Source organism: Leptonychotes weddellii, chromosome 13 (genome assembly GCF_054177405.1).
Source record: "Leptonychotes weddellii isolate Sample4059 chromosome 13, ASM5417740v2, whole genome shotgun sequence".
In the NCBI taxonomy this organism is placed as follows: domain Eukaryota; kingdom Metazoa; phylum Chordata; class Mammalia; order Carnivora; family Phocidae; genus Leptonychotes; species Leptonychotes weddellii.
In genome coordinates this window covers 28,537,933-28,555,855 of record NC_138381.1, presented here as the reverse complement: position 1 = coordinate 28,555,855, position 17,923 = coordinate 28,537,933, and the positions used below count along the sequence as shown (strand labels likewise).

Here is a 17,923-nt window from a genome sequence, read left to right as displayed (position 1 = left end):
ATTATTCGAGGCTATGAAACTTGTTCAGTGGCACCACTGACATCATCAAAAATACTTCTTAGCTATAGGTTTTTATATGAATAATAGGTGTAACTTTTATAAACATAGTTTATTTGATTTGATTCTGTGTTGCAATTCTTTTTTGTCATAAAAGAAAGATTTGGAAATCTGTTATAAATTTATTCCTAATGATACATGGTAGAATCTTCTTTATCAGTCACTTTGGTTTGCTTACTGTTGTCTAATACTGTCAAAGCTTTTAGATTTGTCTTGAAAGCATTGGTAGCAAGTAGACTAAATTAGTTTTTGTCAGTGTTAAGATTGAGCCCTAAAAGAATATTGATTGATGTTCTATAAATCTGTTGTCTGTCTTTACAGCTATAGTTTCTGCCAGAAAAAAAGGAAGTAACATGCTTTTAAGACTAGATTAATCTCTGAGAAGTTTAACTGAATGAAACTTTTATGATGCAAAACCCACTCTTCCTGAATAAGATTTACATGTAAAGTTTCAAAGTAAAATTGAAGATTTGTAGCTAAGACTTCATTAATCAGGAAGATAGAAACTCCTATGCTTCCTAAGAATTAAATACATAAGTGTATGTACAAAGTCTCAAACACACACACACAGCTCCTTTTTTAATCTTAGCAGTTCAAGTGAATTCTTATATACAACTATATTTGATCTTGAATTATAAATTACTGTATAGCTTGTATTTAATTTGATACAAATAGGACTCATTGTCTTATGTTTATTGAAGAATTGTACATTTTAACAATAGAAATTTATGAGCCATAGTGCTTCATGTGAATGCATTAGCTGACCTATAATGGTATTCTGTTCAACGAATATTTATTAATTTAGCTCAGTTCCAGTTTAGGCTCAGGGAAGTGTTACAGTTGAAAGAGTTATGTTTTGGCCTTTAACTTGAGGGAATTTAGAGGAAGAAGATAATGAGGTAGTTGAATTAAATACCACTTATATAATCATGCTGGAGAAAAGTAGTCTTGTATATGGTAGTAGCCAGCACTTTTATTGGTCAATATTCTCATAAATGTTTCAAGAGAGAAATTTTGAACTTTCACATAGGCTCTGTGAATCTGAAAGTTCTCTTTTTGGTGACAGAGCAGACTGAGTTTTTTTCATTTAATATTCCAGTGGCAGGGAAAAAAAAATACAACTTTGTCATTTTTTTCCCCCTTAGATTCCCTAAGAAAGCATATGTGTATCTGGCCCAAGCATCATCTATTATAGAGCTACATATTTGGAAGGAAAATCCATTTATCTTGTAACTCTCCTCATAAAGTTTCTTGACATGAGTAAGGTTTGATGCATAAAGCTTATAAATTTCTCCATATGGGAGTTTTTTAGTAACCACATATTGAAAAATTGTGGTTTTTAATTTATACAGTTCTTTAGCTGGACCTAGTTGAAAGGCTTTTGGAAGCAATAATTTGAGAGAGAACAATTATATTGATTCCTGGTTTCCATTTTAGATGCTCAAATTAATCAGATAGGTCTTTTTTTTTGAGTTTTTATTATGAGGTGAAATAACTTCATATAGCATCATCTTTTTTTTTTTTTTAAGTTTTTATTTATGTATTTGACAGAGAAAGACACAGCGAGAGAGAGGGAACACAAGCAGGGGGAGTGGGAGAGGGAGAAGCAGGCTTCCAGCTGAGCAGGGAGCCTGATGCGGGGCGGGGCTCAATCCCAGGACCCTGGGATCATGACCTGAGCTGAAGGCAGACGTTTAAGGACTGAGCCACCCAGGCACCCCTAGCATCATCTTGATTAATGCTAATCTTTAGTGGTTTTCTCAACAGAGATTTCCTCACAATTAATTGTTTTTAAAATAACTTTAGTTTTTAAATAACATTATTTTTTTGAAGTAGAAGATTTTTAGAAGATTGGTAAAGCACAAAGACTATAAAAATCTCTTCTAACCCTCTGCTCAGAAATAGCCATCATTAATATTTTAGTTGATACGTTTTCAGTAATCAAATAAATATATGTGGTATATAAACATATATGTATTTATTCTTAAATTGGAATCATATTGTGTGTGTGTTTAATTGAATCCTGGTTTTACACTTAATGGTGTTTCAAAATTGTTCCAGGTCATTTAAGATACTTCTATAACATGATTTGTAAAGACTCCAAGAATTTGCATGGTGTGGATGGGTGTGCCATAATGAATTTCAACAGTCCTCTATGGTTGAATATTCAAAGTGTTTGCAATTCTGTGCTGTTGTAAAGCCATTATTCACTTTAAATTTTCTATTGGCTTGAAAATCAAAGAGGAGGATTGTTCTTTTGAAGTTGTTTTTAGATGGTTTATTTGATTTGCTCATATACTATATTTCCAGGTTATCAGATGTAGTCATAAGGTATATGTGGGTGCTTAAAATCAGGATTAAAGTTTGGTATACATTTTTGAGTTCTTTTATTAGTTATATTCTGTCTTATGTGTTCATCTTGTTTACAGCTAGACACTAAACTTCTTATGCAATCATATCATCTCTTAATAAACAAGAATAACCCCTTTTCAAAGCATCTGTGAACTTGGGCCATGTGTCTGGTATTGTTTGAAAAATACATGTTGATCGACGTCTTTCATAAAGATAGAGTAGGTGTATGAATATGGGAGAAATCGGCCAAGGAATATTTGTAAAGCAGAAATCATTTCTTTCCAGTTTCCTTTTGAGTCAGTGAGTCTCTTCCTCCTCCTCCTCTCCTCTTCCCATTTACCTCACTACAGATTTCTGGGCAGACTTGCAATAAATAAACACTGTTTTTCAGTCCTTCTTATTCTTCCCTTTCCTTCTTCAGGCTGTAAGTATAGTGTCTACTATAAGGAAAAATCTAGATGATGATGAACCTCAAGAAAGCTGATTCCCAGTAAGCATCTTATGTATATATAGATCTTCCTATCCTCCACCTTCAAGAGAACTTGATTTATTTAATTAAATATTTATTGAGGACTACCATCTGGTCTTCCTTTAATCCCTGGGCACATGAACATCACTGTTGTGCCGATAGACAACCTGGGAGGTATCATTCTGTTTGTTTGGCTGATTCCTTTATCCTTCTAGTCTCTGCTTGAATATTACTTTCTTGAGAGCCCTTCTCAAGATCCCCCATTATTTTCTGTCACAGCATCCTGTTCAGTACTTTCATATTACTGCTTCAATTTATAGATACACATATGGTCATTTACCTACCACGTAAGTGACTCATCCCTTCCTACCTTTTAAGTTCTGTAAGGGCAGGGAACTTGCTTCTCTTGTTCAACATTCTGTGTTTACTTTCAGTGCAGAGGACCTATTGGAAGTTTGCAGCTTACAGTAGCAATCAAGTAATATATAATTATGTTGAGAGTATATAAATAATAGGGAAAAGTGACCCAACGGCATGAATCATTTACTCCAGCTTCCTTTTGAGTGTTAACCCCCTCTCCCCTGATACCATGTTTCCCATCCACTCTCCAAAGCTCTTAAGCAGAATTCTGAAGTATACAAACATTTGTTTTCCATCTGTCACCCTTTTACACTAGAAGGCCTTTCAAAATATATTCATTGAGTGGATAAGTGCTGGGTTCTATCAACCATCATAGCTCTAGTGCTCAAGAAGCTTATAGTCTAATAGGGCAGATATGAATCTATCTAGTAAGACATAAGGAGAGATGAACTGTGAGTTGTGATCATGGGAGTCTATATTCCCAGGGATAACTGTCAGGTTTGACATTTGTTTTCCCAGCTATGCTTAGTTGATAGACAGTGCAGCACTTGTATTGAACACCCGGGAATCTGAGACATTGTTTCCGTCTTCGCATTTAGTCTGACAGTGCATGGTTGGTACTCCAGGCAGTTTCCTGGACATGCTGTTATTTGGGTCTTAAAGATTCTTCTATATAAATGGCCTTTAAAACTCATTGCTGTAATTTTTGGAGAAGTTAGAGCTCAGTAATTATGGTATTATTTCTGTGACAGTGGGCTTCTCTTTTGAGTTCTGTGTGTCTTATGAATTTTGTGGAAACCTGTGTTAGAAAGTGAGAATGGCACTTTTATTGTTTTCTTAACCTATCTCTCCTTCCTAGGATGGGCCCCCTGATGAGGATTATTTCTTCACAAGCAATTTGAAGCAGATTGTACTAGTTTTATCCTGCTGTTTAACAGAATGCAGATTTCTTCTTTTGAAAGATCTAGGTCACTGACATTTCAGACCTAAAATGAAATATACATTGTTAAAGTTCATTTTTGTTTTTTAGTTTCTGTGGAAGTACCCAGACTGGAGACAGCTAGCAGCTGCTTTGGACTGGTGAAAACCACCCAAGTCTGTCTCCATCGTTATCAGCACCTATAGGAAATGAAGTGACATAGATGATGGTCTAATTATGGCAGCTGCTTATACGATGCATAAGAGCTTTATAATTTTATAAAAATTTTTAGAGAAATTTTCCATCTAGTATTTAATCATTTCATCTGTATTGAGTGAGTCTTCAAAGTAAAATGCCTTATGGTTTGAAGAACTGGAAAGGGTGGCTGGAGTATAGCATGTCAGTTGGAGTTGTGGGAGATTATTTTGGAGAGGAAGGCAGGGCTAATAATTTAGGAATTGTGATAGCTAATTCTAGGCTTTCCCTATTGCCTGAAGTCCAGCCAAGAGCTGACTGCCATCTCCAGATTCTTTCCCACAGCTCTTTTGCAATTGAGCAGTCAACTGTATTGTATGTTTGGACTTTCCAATAAGTAAATGCTGTACTAGCTAGTCTCCAAAGATGACCCTCAGTGAAACATGCCTCTCAGTACTCATACTTCCATTCCACATTGGGATATGCACTAGCTCTGTGACTTTTTATTTTTATTTTTTTACACTTTAAATAATTTAAATTCTGTTAATTAACATATAGCATATTACTAGTTTTAGAGGTAGAGTTCAGTGATTCATCAGTTGCATATAACAACCAGTGCTCATCACATGCCTTCTTAATATCCATGACCCAGTTGCCCCATCCCCCCACCCTCCTTCCCTCCAGCATCCCTCAGTTTGTTTCCTATGATTAAGAGTCTCTTATGGTTGGGCGCCTGGGTGGCTCAGTTGGTTAAGCGACTGCCTTCGGCTCAGGTCATGATCCTGGAGTCCCTGGATCGAGTCCCGCATCGGGCTCCCTGCTCGGCAGGGAGTCTGCTTCTCCCTCTGACCCTACCCCCTCTCATGTGCTCTCTCTCTCATTCTCTCTCTCTTAAATAAATAAATAAAATCTTAAAAAAAAAAAGAGTCTCTTATGGTTTATCTCCCTCTCTTGATTTCGTCTTGTTTTATTTTTCCCTCCCTTCCCCTATGCTCCTCTGTTTTGTTTGTTAAATTCTATACATTGAGTGGAATCATACGGTAATTGTGTTTCTCTGATTGGCTTATTTGGCTTAGCATAATACCCTCTGGTTCCATCCACGTTGTTGCAAATGGCAAGATTTCATTTTTTGATGGTCAAGTAGTATTCCACTGTATATATATACCACATCTTCTTTATCCATTCATCTGTCAATGGACATCTGGGCTCTTTTCATAGTTTGCCTATTGTGAACATTCCTGCTATAAACATGGGGGTGCAGGTGTACCTTTGGATCACTACATTTGTATCTTTGGGATAAATACCTAGTAGTGCGATTGCTGGGTTGTAGGGGCTCTGTGACTTTTTTTAAACTAATACAGTCCATCTGAAGTGATGCTATGCCTGTTCCAGGCCTGAACGTTAAGACAGTTTGATAGCTTCTCGGTTTTTGCACTGTTGGGAACAGTGAGCCATATGTAAGAAGTTTGGGTATCCTGTTGGACTGCTTGTACTGAAAGACCACCTGGAGAGGGAGCAGCACTGAGTGTACATGCAGAAAGAGAGGGGCCCAACCACCCTAGTTTCCCAGGTGAGCCCACATTTTCCCACAAAGGTATTAGAAATGTGAGTGAAGGGGCACCTGGGTGGCTCAGTTGTTAAGCATCTGCCTTCGGCTCAGGTCATGATCCCGGGGTCCTGGGATTGAGCCCCGCATTGGGCTCCCTGCTCTGCGGGAAGCCTGCTTCTCCCTCTCCACTCCCTCTGCTTGTGTTCCTTCTATCGCTGTGTCTCTCTCTGTCAAATAAATAAATAAAATCTTTAAAAAAAAAAAATGTGAGTGAAGCTATCTTGGACATTCTAGCTCCAGCCACCAAAATGACGTAGTCTCATGAGAGACTGTTGGCCAGTAGGAAAAAAAAAATCTAGATGTCCCACGAGAAGATGGCTTCTTGACTTCTCCAGGAATCATGAGAAATAATAAGCTGATTATTGTTTTAAGGCACTCAGTTTTGGGGTGCTTTGTTACATAGTAATAAATAAATAGTGCAGGTGGCTAAGTGGACATTTTGAGTGACAATTTTCCAATTCTGCAGTTTAAACTTAAACCAGAGCCAGCAAAATGCTTAGTCCCTGTTTTGTATGAGGAATTAATGCTAAGCGCTTAGGTTGCCTTATTCTTTCTCATTTAGAGATTACCTCAGGTGAAAAGGAATTTGTTATTTGGAAGAAAGCTAAGCCGATATTTTTATATTACAATGATCTTCAAATGTTTTTATATGAAGTTACTGTTTTCACTTCTGAAATAGTATGACCACATAGTTGTGATGAGAGTTTCTTAGTTGAAGAAGATAAAGAGTATTGATGGTGAAGATTTTTAGTTCTTTGAGAGATAATTGATGGCAGTGTTTGGCATTCTTGTAGGAATACCATCATAACATATATAATGGAAAGGAAGACGACCGATAAATACAAACTATTGTGTAAGGCTTTGCTGCTCAGTTTTGCTTTAAGCTATGAGCTTGTTTAAAAAGAAAGAGAGGTTTTGAAACATGAATAATGATGTATTTAAATTACACTTTCTAAGACAAAATCTTCTTCCAATTTGAGAACCTTGGAAATTGTCTTGAATTCTCTGTGGATTTGAAGCGTCAGTGTATTATTTAATTTCTGAAACCAAAGGTGGTAGATTGGTATGTAAGATCTTCAGAGGGCTCTACCAGCTGAACCTCCAGAAATTATTTTCTTACTACTAATTCTTCTTTATTGTTAATGCTTTAATCACTGCTTCTTAAAATTAAAACATGCTTGCACACCTATACCTTTAAATCTTGGAGTATCAAATTATAGGCCTCAGAGAAATGCCTTACTGTATGTAACTTATATTTTATAATTTTTTTTAGATTGAGAGATGGGAAGGAAATAGACAAAATAGTTTATTTCCCATTTGAGAAACTGTTCTTATTATAAATCTCTCTCTTCATAATCAAAATATAAGAAATGTAGAACATGGAGATACTTTTAGGAAAGGCTTCATTATTTTTTAACATGTTTAAATGGCAGATTGTGGGCCTTTAAACAATTTTTAAGGTTTTTTTTTCCTAAAAAATATAATGATTAGTCTCTAGCCAAGTCCATTTCTTATCCTGATAGTTGTATATAGTTTCTGTTACATACAAAAATGTATCAAATGCAAAGGCGACGTTACTATCCTTTTCTTTTTTTTTTTTTGACTTGTAAAGATTTTATTTTTATAGAGCCGTTTTATGTTCACAGCAATATTAAAAGGAAGGTACACCCTGCTCAGCAGGGAGTCTGCTTCTCCCTCTGACCCTCCTCCCTCTCATTCTCTCTGTCTCAAATAAATAAATAAAATCTTTAAAAAAAAAAAAAAAAAGGAAGGTACAGAGAGTTCTCATATGCTGTCTGTCCCCATACCTGCATAGTGTCCCCCATTATCAGCATCCCCCACTAGAGTGGTACATTTGTTTTAACTGATGAATCTGCATTGACACATCATAGTCACCCAAAGTTCATAGTTTTCCCCAGGGTTCACTCTTGGTGTTGTGCATTCTTTGGGTTTGGACAAACATATAGTGACACTTATCCATCATTATAGTATTTTTTTTTTTTTTAGATTATTTATTTATTTGAGAGAGAGACAAAGATAGCAACAGAGAGCATGAGCGAGAAGAGCGAGCACGAGGGGGGAGGAGAGGGAGAAGCAGGCTCCCCGCTGAGCAGGGAGCTGGATGCGGGGCTCGATCCCAGGACCCAGGGATCATGACCTGAGCTGAAGGCAGACACTTAACTGACTGAGCCACCCAGGTGCCCCTATCCATCATTATAGTATTATACAGGGTAGCTTCACTGCCCTAAAAGTTCTCTGCCACCTATTTATTCTTCTTCCCCCCGCTAACCCCAGGCAACCGATTATATTTTTATTGTCTCCATACTTTTATCTTTTCCAGAATGTCATATAGTTGGAATCCTACAGTATGTGGTTTTTCCAGGTTGGCTTCTCTCACTTAGTAATATATACTTTACGTTCCTCCATATCTTTTTATGGTTTGATAGCTCCTTTCTTTTCAGCACTGAATAATATTCCATTGTCTGAATGTACCACATTTGTCTATTCACCTATGAAGGACATCTTAATTCTTGCAAGTACTGGTGGTTCTGAATAAATCTGCTATAAATATCCATGTTCAGGCTTTTGTGTGGACATGTTTTCAGCTCATTTGGGTGAATACCAAGGAATGCAATTCTTGGATCGTATGGTAAGAGTATATTTAATTTGTAAGGAGATGCCACACTGTCTTTCAAAGTGGCTGTTCTATTTTACATTACCAATGTAGCAGTGAATTCCCAGCAGTGAATGAGACTTCCTGTTGCTCCACATTCTCATCTGTATTTGGTGTTGTAGGTGTTTACAGATTTTGGCCATTTTAATAGGTATTTAGTGGTGTCTTGTTTTAATTTGCATTTCCTTGACATATTGCTCATTTGCCATCTATGTGTCTTCTTTGATGAGCTGTCCATTAAGGTTCTTTGGCACATTTTTCTTAGCCATTTTTCTTGCTTAATTTCTAATTGAATTTTAAGTGTTCTTTGTGTATTTTGGATAACAGTCCTTTATCAAGTGTGTCTTTTGCAAATATTTTCTTCTGATCTGTGGCGTAGTGTCTTGATAGTGTCTTTCACAGAGCAGAAGTTTTTAATTCTAATGAAGTCCAGCTTGTCAATGATTTCTTTCATGGATTGTGCCTTTGTGTTGCATTTAAAAAGTCATCTCTATACCCAAGTTCATCTAGATTTTATCCTATGTTATCTTCTAGGAGTTTTATAATTTTGCATTTTACGTTTAGGTGATCCATTTGATGTAATTTTTGTGTGTAAGTTCCTTGTCTAGTTCCTTTTTTTTTTTTTCATATGGAACTCTCATTTGTTCCAAAACCATTGTTGAAAAGTCTTTGCTCCATTATATTGCCCCTGCTCCTTTGCCAAAGATCAGGTGACTCCTTTTATGGCATCTATTTCTGGGTTTTCTCTTCTGCTCCATTGATTTGTTTATTTATTCTTTTGCGAAAACCAAACTGTCTTGATTATTGTAACTCCATATTAAGTCTTGAAGTTGGGTAGTGTCAGTCCTTCAATTTTTTTGTTCTTCAATACTGTGTTGGCAGTTTTGGTCTTTTGCCTCTCCATATTAACTTTAGAATCAGTTTGTTGATATCTATAAAATGTCTTGCTGGGATTCTGACTGAGATTGTACTGAATCTATAGATCAAGTTGGGAAGTACTGACATCTTGACTGTTTTGAGTCTTTCTATCCATGAACAGAATATCTCTCCATTTATTTAGTTCTTTGATTTTGTTCCATAGATTTTTATAGTTTTCTTCATATAGATCATGTTTTGTTAGATTCATACCAGTTTCATTTTTGGGGTGCTAATGTAAAATGGTATTGTGTTTTTAATTTCAAATTTGACTTGTTTATTGTTGGTATATAGGAAAGAGATTGACTTTCTTTTGTTAACCTTGTATCCTACAACTTTGCCATAATTGCTTATTAGTTCCTGGAGTTTTTGACCTTTCTTTGTTTATATCTACATAGATGATCGTGTCATCTGCAAATAAATACAGTTTTATTTCTTTCTTCACCATTTGTATACCATTTATTTCCTTTTTATTGTCTTATTGTATTAGTTAGTACTTCCAGTATCATGTTGATGGTCATTACCATTTTTATCCTCCTTTCTGTGAAATCTGTGTTAAAATTTTCTTCATTATATTTGTTCTGCAGCTCACCAAAGCACATCGACAAGGGCACATGGTGAAAGTAGATTGGCTGGACAGATTGACATTTAGAGAAATAGAAATGATAAATGAGGTGGGTTGTATCCCTTTTTTTTCCCCCCAAATAGTTTTCCCAGATGTCTAAGTCAGGATTTTTTAAGAAGCATTGTTTATTGCCAGGTTATCTCACAAATGTGAGAACATTGAGAATAACCTGTAGTTGTGAGTTTTGTGTTAATAATTGGAAAACTTGGGATATCTGTTTTTCTTATTTTTTTTTAAAGATTTTATTTATTTATTTATTTATTTGAGAGAGAGAGAGAGAGAGAAACAACATGAGAGGGGAGAGGGTCAGAGGGAGAAGCACCCCGCTGAGCCAGGAGCCCGATGTGGGATTTGATCCCAGGACCCTGGGATCATGACCTGAGCCGAAGGCAGTCGCTTAACCAACTGAGGCACCCAGGCGCCCTGTTTTTCTTATCTTTTAATGTTATATTGAACCATGAAGTAGGCAGTGGCCATCGTAAGTGTACTAAGTATTATACAAGTGAAGCTGGTATTAAACTTGATGCTTCACTTGTGTGTTCTCTCTCCATTTGGCAGCTTATGTTTAGGTTCAGTTCAGTATTGGATTCTTTCAACACAGTGCTGCCCCTTTACTTCAGTTACCTTAAGTCACTGTTAGTAATCCCTGTCCCCAGTTAAGATACTTTGTGTTTTATGTGCTATACTACATATAAGACTCTGCACCCTTAGTAAAGTTACATGGTTCAAAGTCATTTATTTGTTTCTTGATCTTGTTTATTGGTCTAGAATATGTTTAATTAAAAGATGGCTTCCATGAAAGTTTCCAAAAGTTAGAACAAAATTTTTTCTTTTTTATATATTTATACTGAAATACTAGATGTGTGGCTTAACATTCTGTGTCTGGAGAGTAGAAAGAACAATTATTTTAATCACATTAGCAGAGAGGAATATCAGTTTTTGTGATATGCCTAATTTATTGTGATCACCACAGGGTATAACTGACTTATTTTATATTCTCTGAATGATTTTTAGTGGGTTGAAAGAGAGAGAAATTTTAATTTTATAACGACACTTATAAAAGTTAAATTCTACTATTGTGCATTTTTTAAAAAAAATTAGTTGTGTTTAACAGTGTTTATATTCAGTATGAATAAACTGGGCTTCTTTTCTAAATTTATTCATAATACACTCTCATATACCGAAACTGAAAGAAAAATTTACTTTTTTGAATGTTTATAATAGTCACATTCCTAAAATAGTTAAATAAAAATGTTTACTTATATTTTTCTGCTCTTCAACTTAGATAGCCTTTGGTATAGAAAAGGCAGTGTTAGGGCTCACTTTGTCGAGCCCTACTCACCTTTTCCACCCCTGCTCTTTGAAAGATAGGAGAGCATTGCCATTACCATAATTCGACTATAATATGTGTCATAAAGCTCTATAATTTAAGTGATTTCTTTAGACCTTTATGATTTTATATATAAAGATTTAAAGCCATTTTTAAAACTGGTTTAAGATTTATCACCCTTTTAGACTTCTTTTATTTTCACTTTATTATTGTCCTAGTGTTTCCTTTTTTTTAAGGGGACATGTTGTTATGTTGGAGAAAAAGTAACTATTCCCCACTATGTTTAAAGTATATTGATAAAAATTTACAAATGATTGCCAGTTATCTTTTTTTTTTTTTAAAGATTTTTTATTTATTTATTTGAGAGAGAGAGAATGAAAGACAGAGAGCATGAGAGGGAGGAGGGTCAGAGGGAGAAGCAGACTCCCCGCTGAGCAGGGAGCCTGATGCGGGACTCGATCCCGGGACTCCAGGACCATGACCTGAGCCGAAGGCAGTTGCTTAACCAACTGAGCCACCCAGGCGCCCGATTGCCAGTTATCTTAAGACCACTTATAAATTGTGAAAAACTTGTGAAGGTTGTTTATGATAATGAAAGAAAAATTTGTTATGGTTTGAAGTTGTACTTGATAGATCATGTATTAGTGAATTGGAAATAATGATGCATACCGCTCCTTTAAGGGAATGTCAAAGATCATGATTTTTCATAAAAAACTCTTTTTTTGTTTTTTTTTTTAGAGTGAGAAACGAAGTTCTAATTTCATGTACTTGATGGTTGAGTTTCGATGTGTCAAGTGTGATGATAAGGAATATGGTATTGTTTATTATGAAAAGGTATTTGCCTTGGAACTGTTTATGGTCTCTAAAGTAGAGGGGAGGGGAAACATTAAAAAGAGTTCCTGTTGTACCTGCTGAGATGAATTCTTTGGTTGCAGGATAGCAGCAGACAGCTGTCAGCAGCCGCTGTTTGTATATACACAAGTCAGATCATGGAGCTACAACAAGATTACGAAAGCCGATCATTCATGTAATGCAGTTCTGGGTTCCAGAAGTCAATAAATATGCAACAGATTAAAAACTTTTTGATTAATTGCTCTGCAAATTGGCAAGTAGGGCATTAAAGCAATAGCTTTATTAGCAATTAGTATTCATTTGAAAAATAAAAAGGGAATCTGTTTTTAAGTGATAAGCTGTTGAAAGTTAAGGGTATGCTTACTATTTGAATTTGTATATATAATGGGTGACCCTAACGTAAGTATGCTTATGAAAGACGTCCTAAATGTATATTTATATAATAAATGCAGAATTAAAAAAAACATGTTTTCAGTAGGCTGGGTGATAACAAGTATGTACTTAATGGATTGGCTCTGATCTGCTCATTATCCAAAAGAAAGTAGTTGTGTGTTTGATATGTAGCTACTTGAAAAATATCTGTGCCTTAAATGCTTGTTGAAGGGTCTTAATTTAAGGACTATAGAAAGAATTGCATGCGTAGTTCAGAACTACATAAACCAGGTATTATTGTGGAAATACTTAGGTGCTTAAATCAGTGTGAGTGAGGACAGACTTTTGATACATGGCATAATGGAATAATATTTCTTCTAGTATATAGCTAAGCTTATATGCAGTATATTTGTTTATTAGAAGCAACACTTCTAAATTATATTTATGCTGTAGTGTTATTTAGTAAAGCTGTCATAGTGATTTTTTAAAATATACATTTTTTCATAACTGTAAGTTACTACTTGAAAGAAGTTTTCATAATGGAGTTTTAGGGTTTGTGTAGTTAATTTATGATCATTTTTCTGGTACTTTTCAAGTTAACACATATTTTTTTCTTTTTAGCTTCTATCCCTTCCCTTTAGTAAAAGGTTAGGAAAAGTTAACTTGTTTCAGTTTTTTATTTTGTAAATGATAGTCTTTGGTAAAAAGAAGTTAGGAAGATAGACTATTTAACATTGCTTATTAATTCATTAGAAAAACTACATTAAAAAGAAGGGGAAATATAGGTGAGTGAAATTGTTTTGTCACTTTAATAAAATCACATTTTACATTTTATACTATATGTAATTAAACGCATTATTTCTTGTCCCTATGCGGTTTATATTGCAAAAACATGCTAGTGGAAATGGTACTTTCAAACATAAGAGATGTGAAGAATCGTTTGAAAGACAGCTTTGTAATAGATGAAATAATAACAGAATAAAAATTAGAAGAATTTCAAGTATTTTTGAAAAGGTTCTTGACCCCTTTCTACTGCTTCTTGAAAATTGCTCGTAAATTAATGCCTGTCTACCTACCCTGTCATATTTCCACTTACTGTAAAGATTGCTGGGCCAGTGTATTGAATCTAATGGAAATAGACTTTCTTGTCACCTGTCTTTTGTGACAGATAGCCTTAGTGAAGATTACTTGTCACAGTTGGGCTGATAAATGTGTTTTCTGGTGTTGTGACTGAGAACCAGCCTGTTAAACAACGGCTGTGGGAATTTGTGGTTTTCTGTAAGACTCAGTTACTGAACTAAAGTCAAGTCCCAATACTTCCCTTCTTTCAGTCTCTCCTGATTTGGTTGCACGCATCTAACATTGGAAATACTAGCATTTGGAAATTGACAGAAAAGCTTGATGCGAAGTGTACAGTTGTGAGGAAATGAATTTTGACCTTGATTAGTTTAGCATTTTCCAGTATGTATGCAGTGACATTTATTATTCTGAATTACCAAAAATGGTAATACCAACAAAATAAGGCAGCTTTGTTTCTTAAGAATTGATGGATTAATTCTTCTTATTCAAGTTTGCATTGTATTGAGTAGAAGCAATGCTGCTGAGTCTCTAGCTGTGTATAAATTTCAGTAACATTAACTCCATGCTTAAAATCCAACTTCTTTGAATGGAACTCAGTTGTGATAATTTGAAAAGTTACCAACATCTACTTAGTAGTTTTTGCAAATGATGCAACACATCCCTTGTGCCATAATTTATACTTTGTGGTTTCTTGTTCTAAGTTTGAAAATTAGGACATGCTATTTTTGACCTGCTAGCATTATAAACAGAGTTAAAAATAACTGACAAAAGCAATCTACTGATTTCTAGACCTCATATATCTAAAAACTGTAACAAGTTTTTATTGTTAGATTTTATTTTTCCCAAATATTTCATCAGCAGCAACAGGTAAAAAATGGATATATATATTTTAAAATACAGTTGAAAGAAAATGCTTTTTTAAAAGGGAGGAATGATGTTCATTAAATAGAACTAAAATACATTGGAGTGTACATTAGCATGTATTATTTCTTACCATTTGGTTAAATTTTGTTAATTTTTTTTTAACTTACTACACCATAATCCAGGATGGTGATGAGTCATCTCCAATTTTAACAAGCTTTGAGATAGTAAAGGTTCCTGACCCTCAGATGTCTATGGTGAGTTATTGCCAGATTTCTTATGAAAGTGCTTTTCTCCAGAGTGATTATGACTTGGATTCACAGCATACACTTTCTTTTAAGAAAGTATATCTGAAACTAACTCAGTTATCTAAAAGTGATTTGTAAGTCCATTTTTAGCCATCTGGAATCAGGTTCAGGTGGAACTTTTATAATATCAACATCTAAAAATATGGTCAGGATAGTATAGTGTTGGGGAACCATTTATTTGAATTATTGGAAGAGTTAGGGGATGTAGTCTTTTTTTTTTTTTTAAAGATTTATTTGACAGAGAGAGACACAGAGAGGGAACACAAGCAAGGGGAGTGGGAGAGGGAGAAGCAGGCTTCCCGCCGAGCAGGGAGCCCGATGCGGGGCTCGATCCCAGGACCCTGGGATCACGACCTGAGCCGAAGGCAGACGCTTAACGACTGAGCCACCCAGGCGCCCCGGGGATGTAGTCTTGAAGTGAGAACTTGGGGAACAGGTACATGAAAGATTGTCATCATATGGGAGGGGAGTTTGTTTATACCAGGATGTAACACTGGGTTCAATGGATGGGAATGTTAGGGAGAGTGATTTTGTTGAAAAAAATCTGGAAGATCGTTGTAGCTACTAGAACTGTTTAATTTGGATCATGGTGACTTGGATGATTTTGAGTTAGCCATCTATGGAATTTTTGAGATGATAGTTCGGGGATATTAAACAGGAAGAATTCTTAACTTTGCAACAGAGGTTTAATGAGATGACTTTAAATTTAGAAAGTTTCAGGCAAAAGATCATTTTCGTAGCATAATAGATACCATGATATTCACACAACTCGTGACATCACCCTGAACCATTTTATTCTTATTTTTTATGTTTATAATTGGATTAGTTACCTTCCTAATCAGACCAAAGTGAATTTAAAGTAGCATATTGGAAGATAAAAGCATGATGAGGGAGGTAAATACAGGTCATTAAAACAGGAAGTAATGACCGATGGCCCAACCTCAAAGGAACAGACAGGGGAAAAAGAGTATAAAAAATTAGAAAAAAACGCAACTTGGGAGTTTTTTGGAAACAAACATCCTAAATATGATAAAGGTGACATTTCATCATTGGAACATAGTGCTGGGGAACTGATTAGCCATTTGGAAAAAGATAAAATTAAATCAGACCCATACCTCACATCATACCCATAAAGAAAAATTCCAGATAGATCAGGGATTGGATTTAAGTATTAAAAAAAAAAACGAAGCCTTACTAGTACTTTACTTTAGTGTAGGGAAACACATCTAACAATGACTCAATATCCAGAGGCAGTAAAAGAAGTGATTAATAAATTTGACTACATTAAAAAAATTGCATGGCAAAACACTGTAATAAAGTCAAAAGACAATAGACAAACTGGAAGAAACTCTTTTTTTTTTTTGTTTAAAGATTTTATTTATTTATTTGACAGAGAGACACAGCGAGAGAGGGAACACAAGCAGGGGGAGTGGGAGAGGGAGAAGCAGGCTTCCCACGGAGCAGGGAGCCTGATGCGGGGCTCAATCCCAGGACCTGGAATCATGACCTGAGCCGAAGGCAGACGCTTAACGACTGAGCCACCCAGGTGCCCCTGGAAGAAACTCTTCTTGCCATACATCACAAAGGGATAAATAGCTAATGTATGGAGAATTCTTAAAAACAAGTGACAGGGGCGCCTGGGTGGCTCAGTTGGTTAAGTGACTGCCTTCGGCACAGGTCATGATCCTGGAGTCCTAGGATTGAGTCCTGCAACAGGGTCCCTGCTCAGCAGGGAGTCTGCTTCTCCCTCTGACCCTCCCCTGTCTTGTGCTCTCTCTGTTTCATTCTCTCTCTCAAATAAATAAATAAAATCTTAAAAAAAAAAAAAGTAGTACATGGATAATGCCCTTTAAAAACAAACAAACAAAAAAGTGACAAAGCAGCAAAAAACTAATTGAAGGGAGAAAGACATGAGAAGACAGTTCACACATGCAAAAATAAGTAAAATAAATCTCTTTAAGCAAAGAGTGTATGTTCAAAACTAATGATTTTGGCCATAGGTAAAATAGTTCACACCAAATATGTGTATATTCAACCATTATGGTCATTGTCCCTGCCGTCAGTCACTACTGGCAGTTGAACTGTTAAGATGATAGTACAGTGATATCCCAAGGTCACTAGTAGCTCATAGGAAGAGGGAATGCTTTAGTCTGGGTTGTCAGGGAAGATTTTAGAGTGAAGGTTTTATCTGAGTGGGTAGAGGATGTGAAAACCTTGAATATATGGAGAATGAGGGGTATTAGGAGATGTTTTAAGAAGCTGGAATGGTAAATGCTTATTATGGCACTAGTGAAGCATAAGGCATGTTTAGTTTCCCTATCACAAAATGGTGATTTTTTTTTCCAATTTAATTTTCATTTTTTTTTTAAAGATTTATTTATTTATTTTAGAGAGAGAATGGAGGGAGGGACAGAGGGAAAGAATCTTCAAGCAGACTCCCCTCTGTGGGTGGAGCCCGATGCGGGGCTCAATCTCAGGACCTATGAAATCATGACCTGAGACGAAAAAAATGGTGATATTTTTAAAGAAATACATAGGGACAAAAGTTGTAACTAGAATAAAATGTTAAGCATTATAAAATGGTCTTAAGTAAGCAGCTATTTATTTTTGCATTTCTAATTGGCTGTTGAAACTTTTGATGACATTTACATAATCGATTAATATTTATAAATAATTTATAGGAGAATTTAGTTGAGAGCAAACACCACAAGCTTGCCCGGAGTTTAAGAAGTGGACCTTCTGACCATGATCTCAAACCTAATGCTGCCACAAGAGATCAACTAAATGTAAGAGAATTTATAAACTATTAATATAAAAAAATGAAACATGTAATTTGGTTGCAACTGATCTGATAACCACTTCATTTGGAAGTGATTCAGGTGCATGTTTTTTTCCAGGGTAATGAAATCTGTATAATAATTTCAACAAATTTGCTTTTTCTGTAA

At 35.5% G+C, this 17,923-nt stretch overlaps 1 protein-coding gene across 1 annotated transcript in view; it reads left to right on the top strand.

Annotated features, from left to right (window-relative positions):
* PIK3C3 (phosphatidylinositol 3-kinase catalytic subunit type 3) overlaps positions 1-17,923 on the top strand; it is a 93,105-nt gene that overhangs the window by 31,415 nt on the left and 43,767 nt on the right. Inside the window, exons 5-8 of the mRNA XM_081801331.1 lie at positions 10,138-10,224; positions 12,244-12,339; positions 14,856-14,927; positions 17,660-17,764. Of these exons, the coding sequence (XP_081657457.1) occupies positions 10,138-10,224; positions 12,244-12,339; positions 14,856-14,927; positions 17,660-17,764 (360 nt within the window). The remainder of the gene's footprint in view (positions 1-10,137; positions 10,225-12,243; positions 12,340-14,855; positions 14,928-17,659; positions 17,765-17,923) is intronic.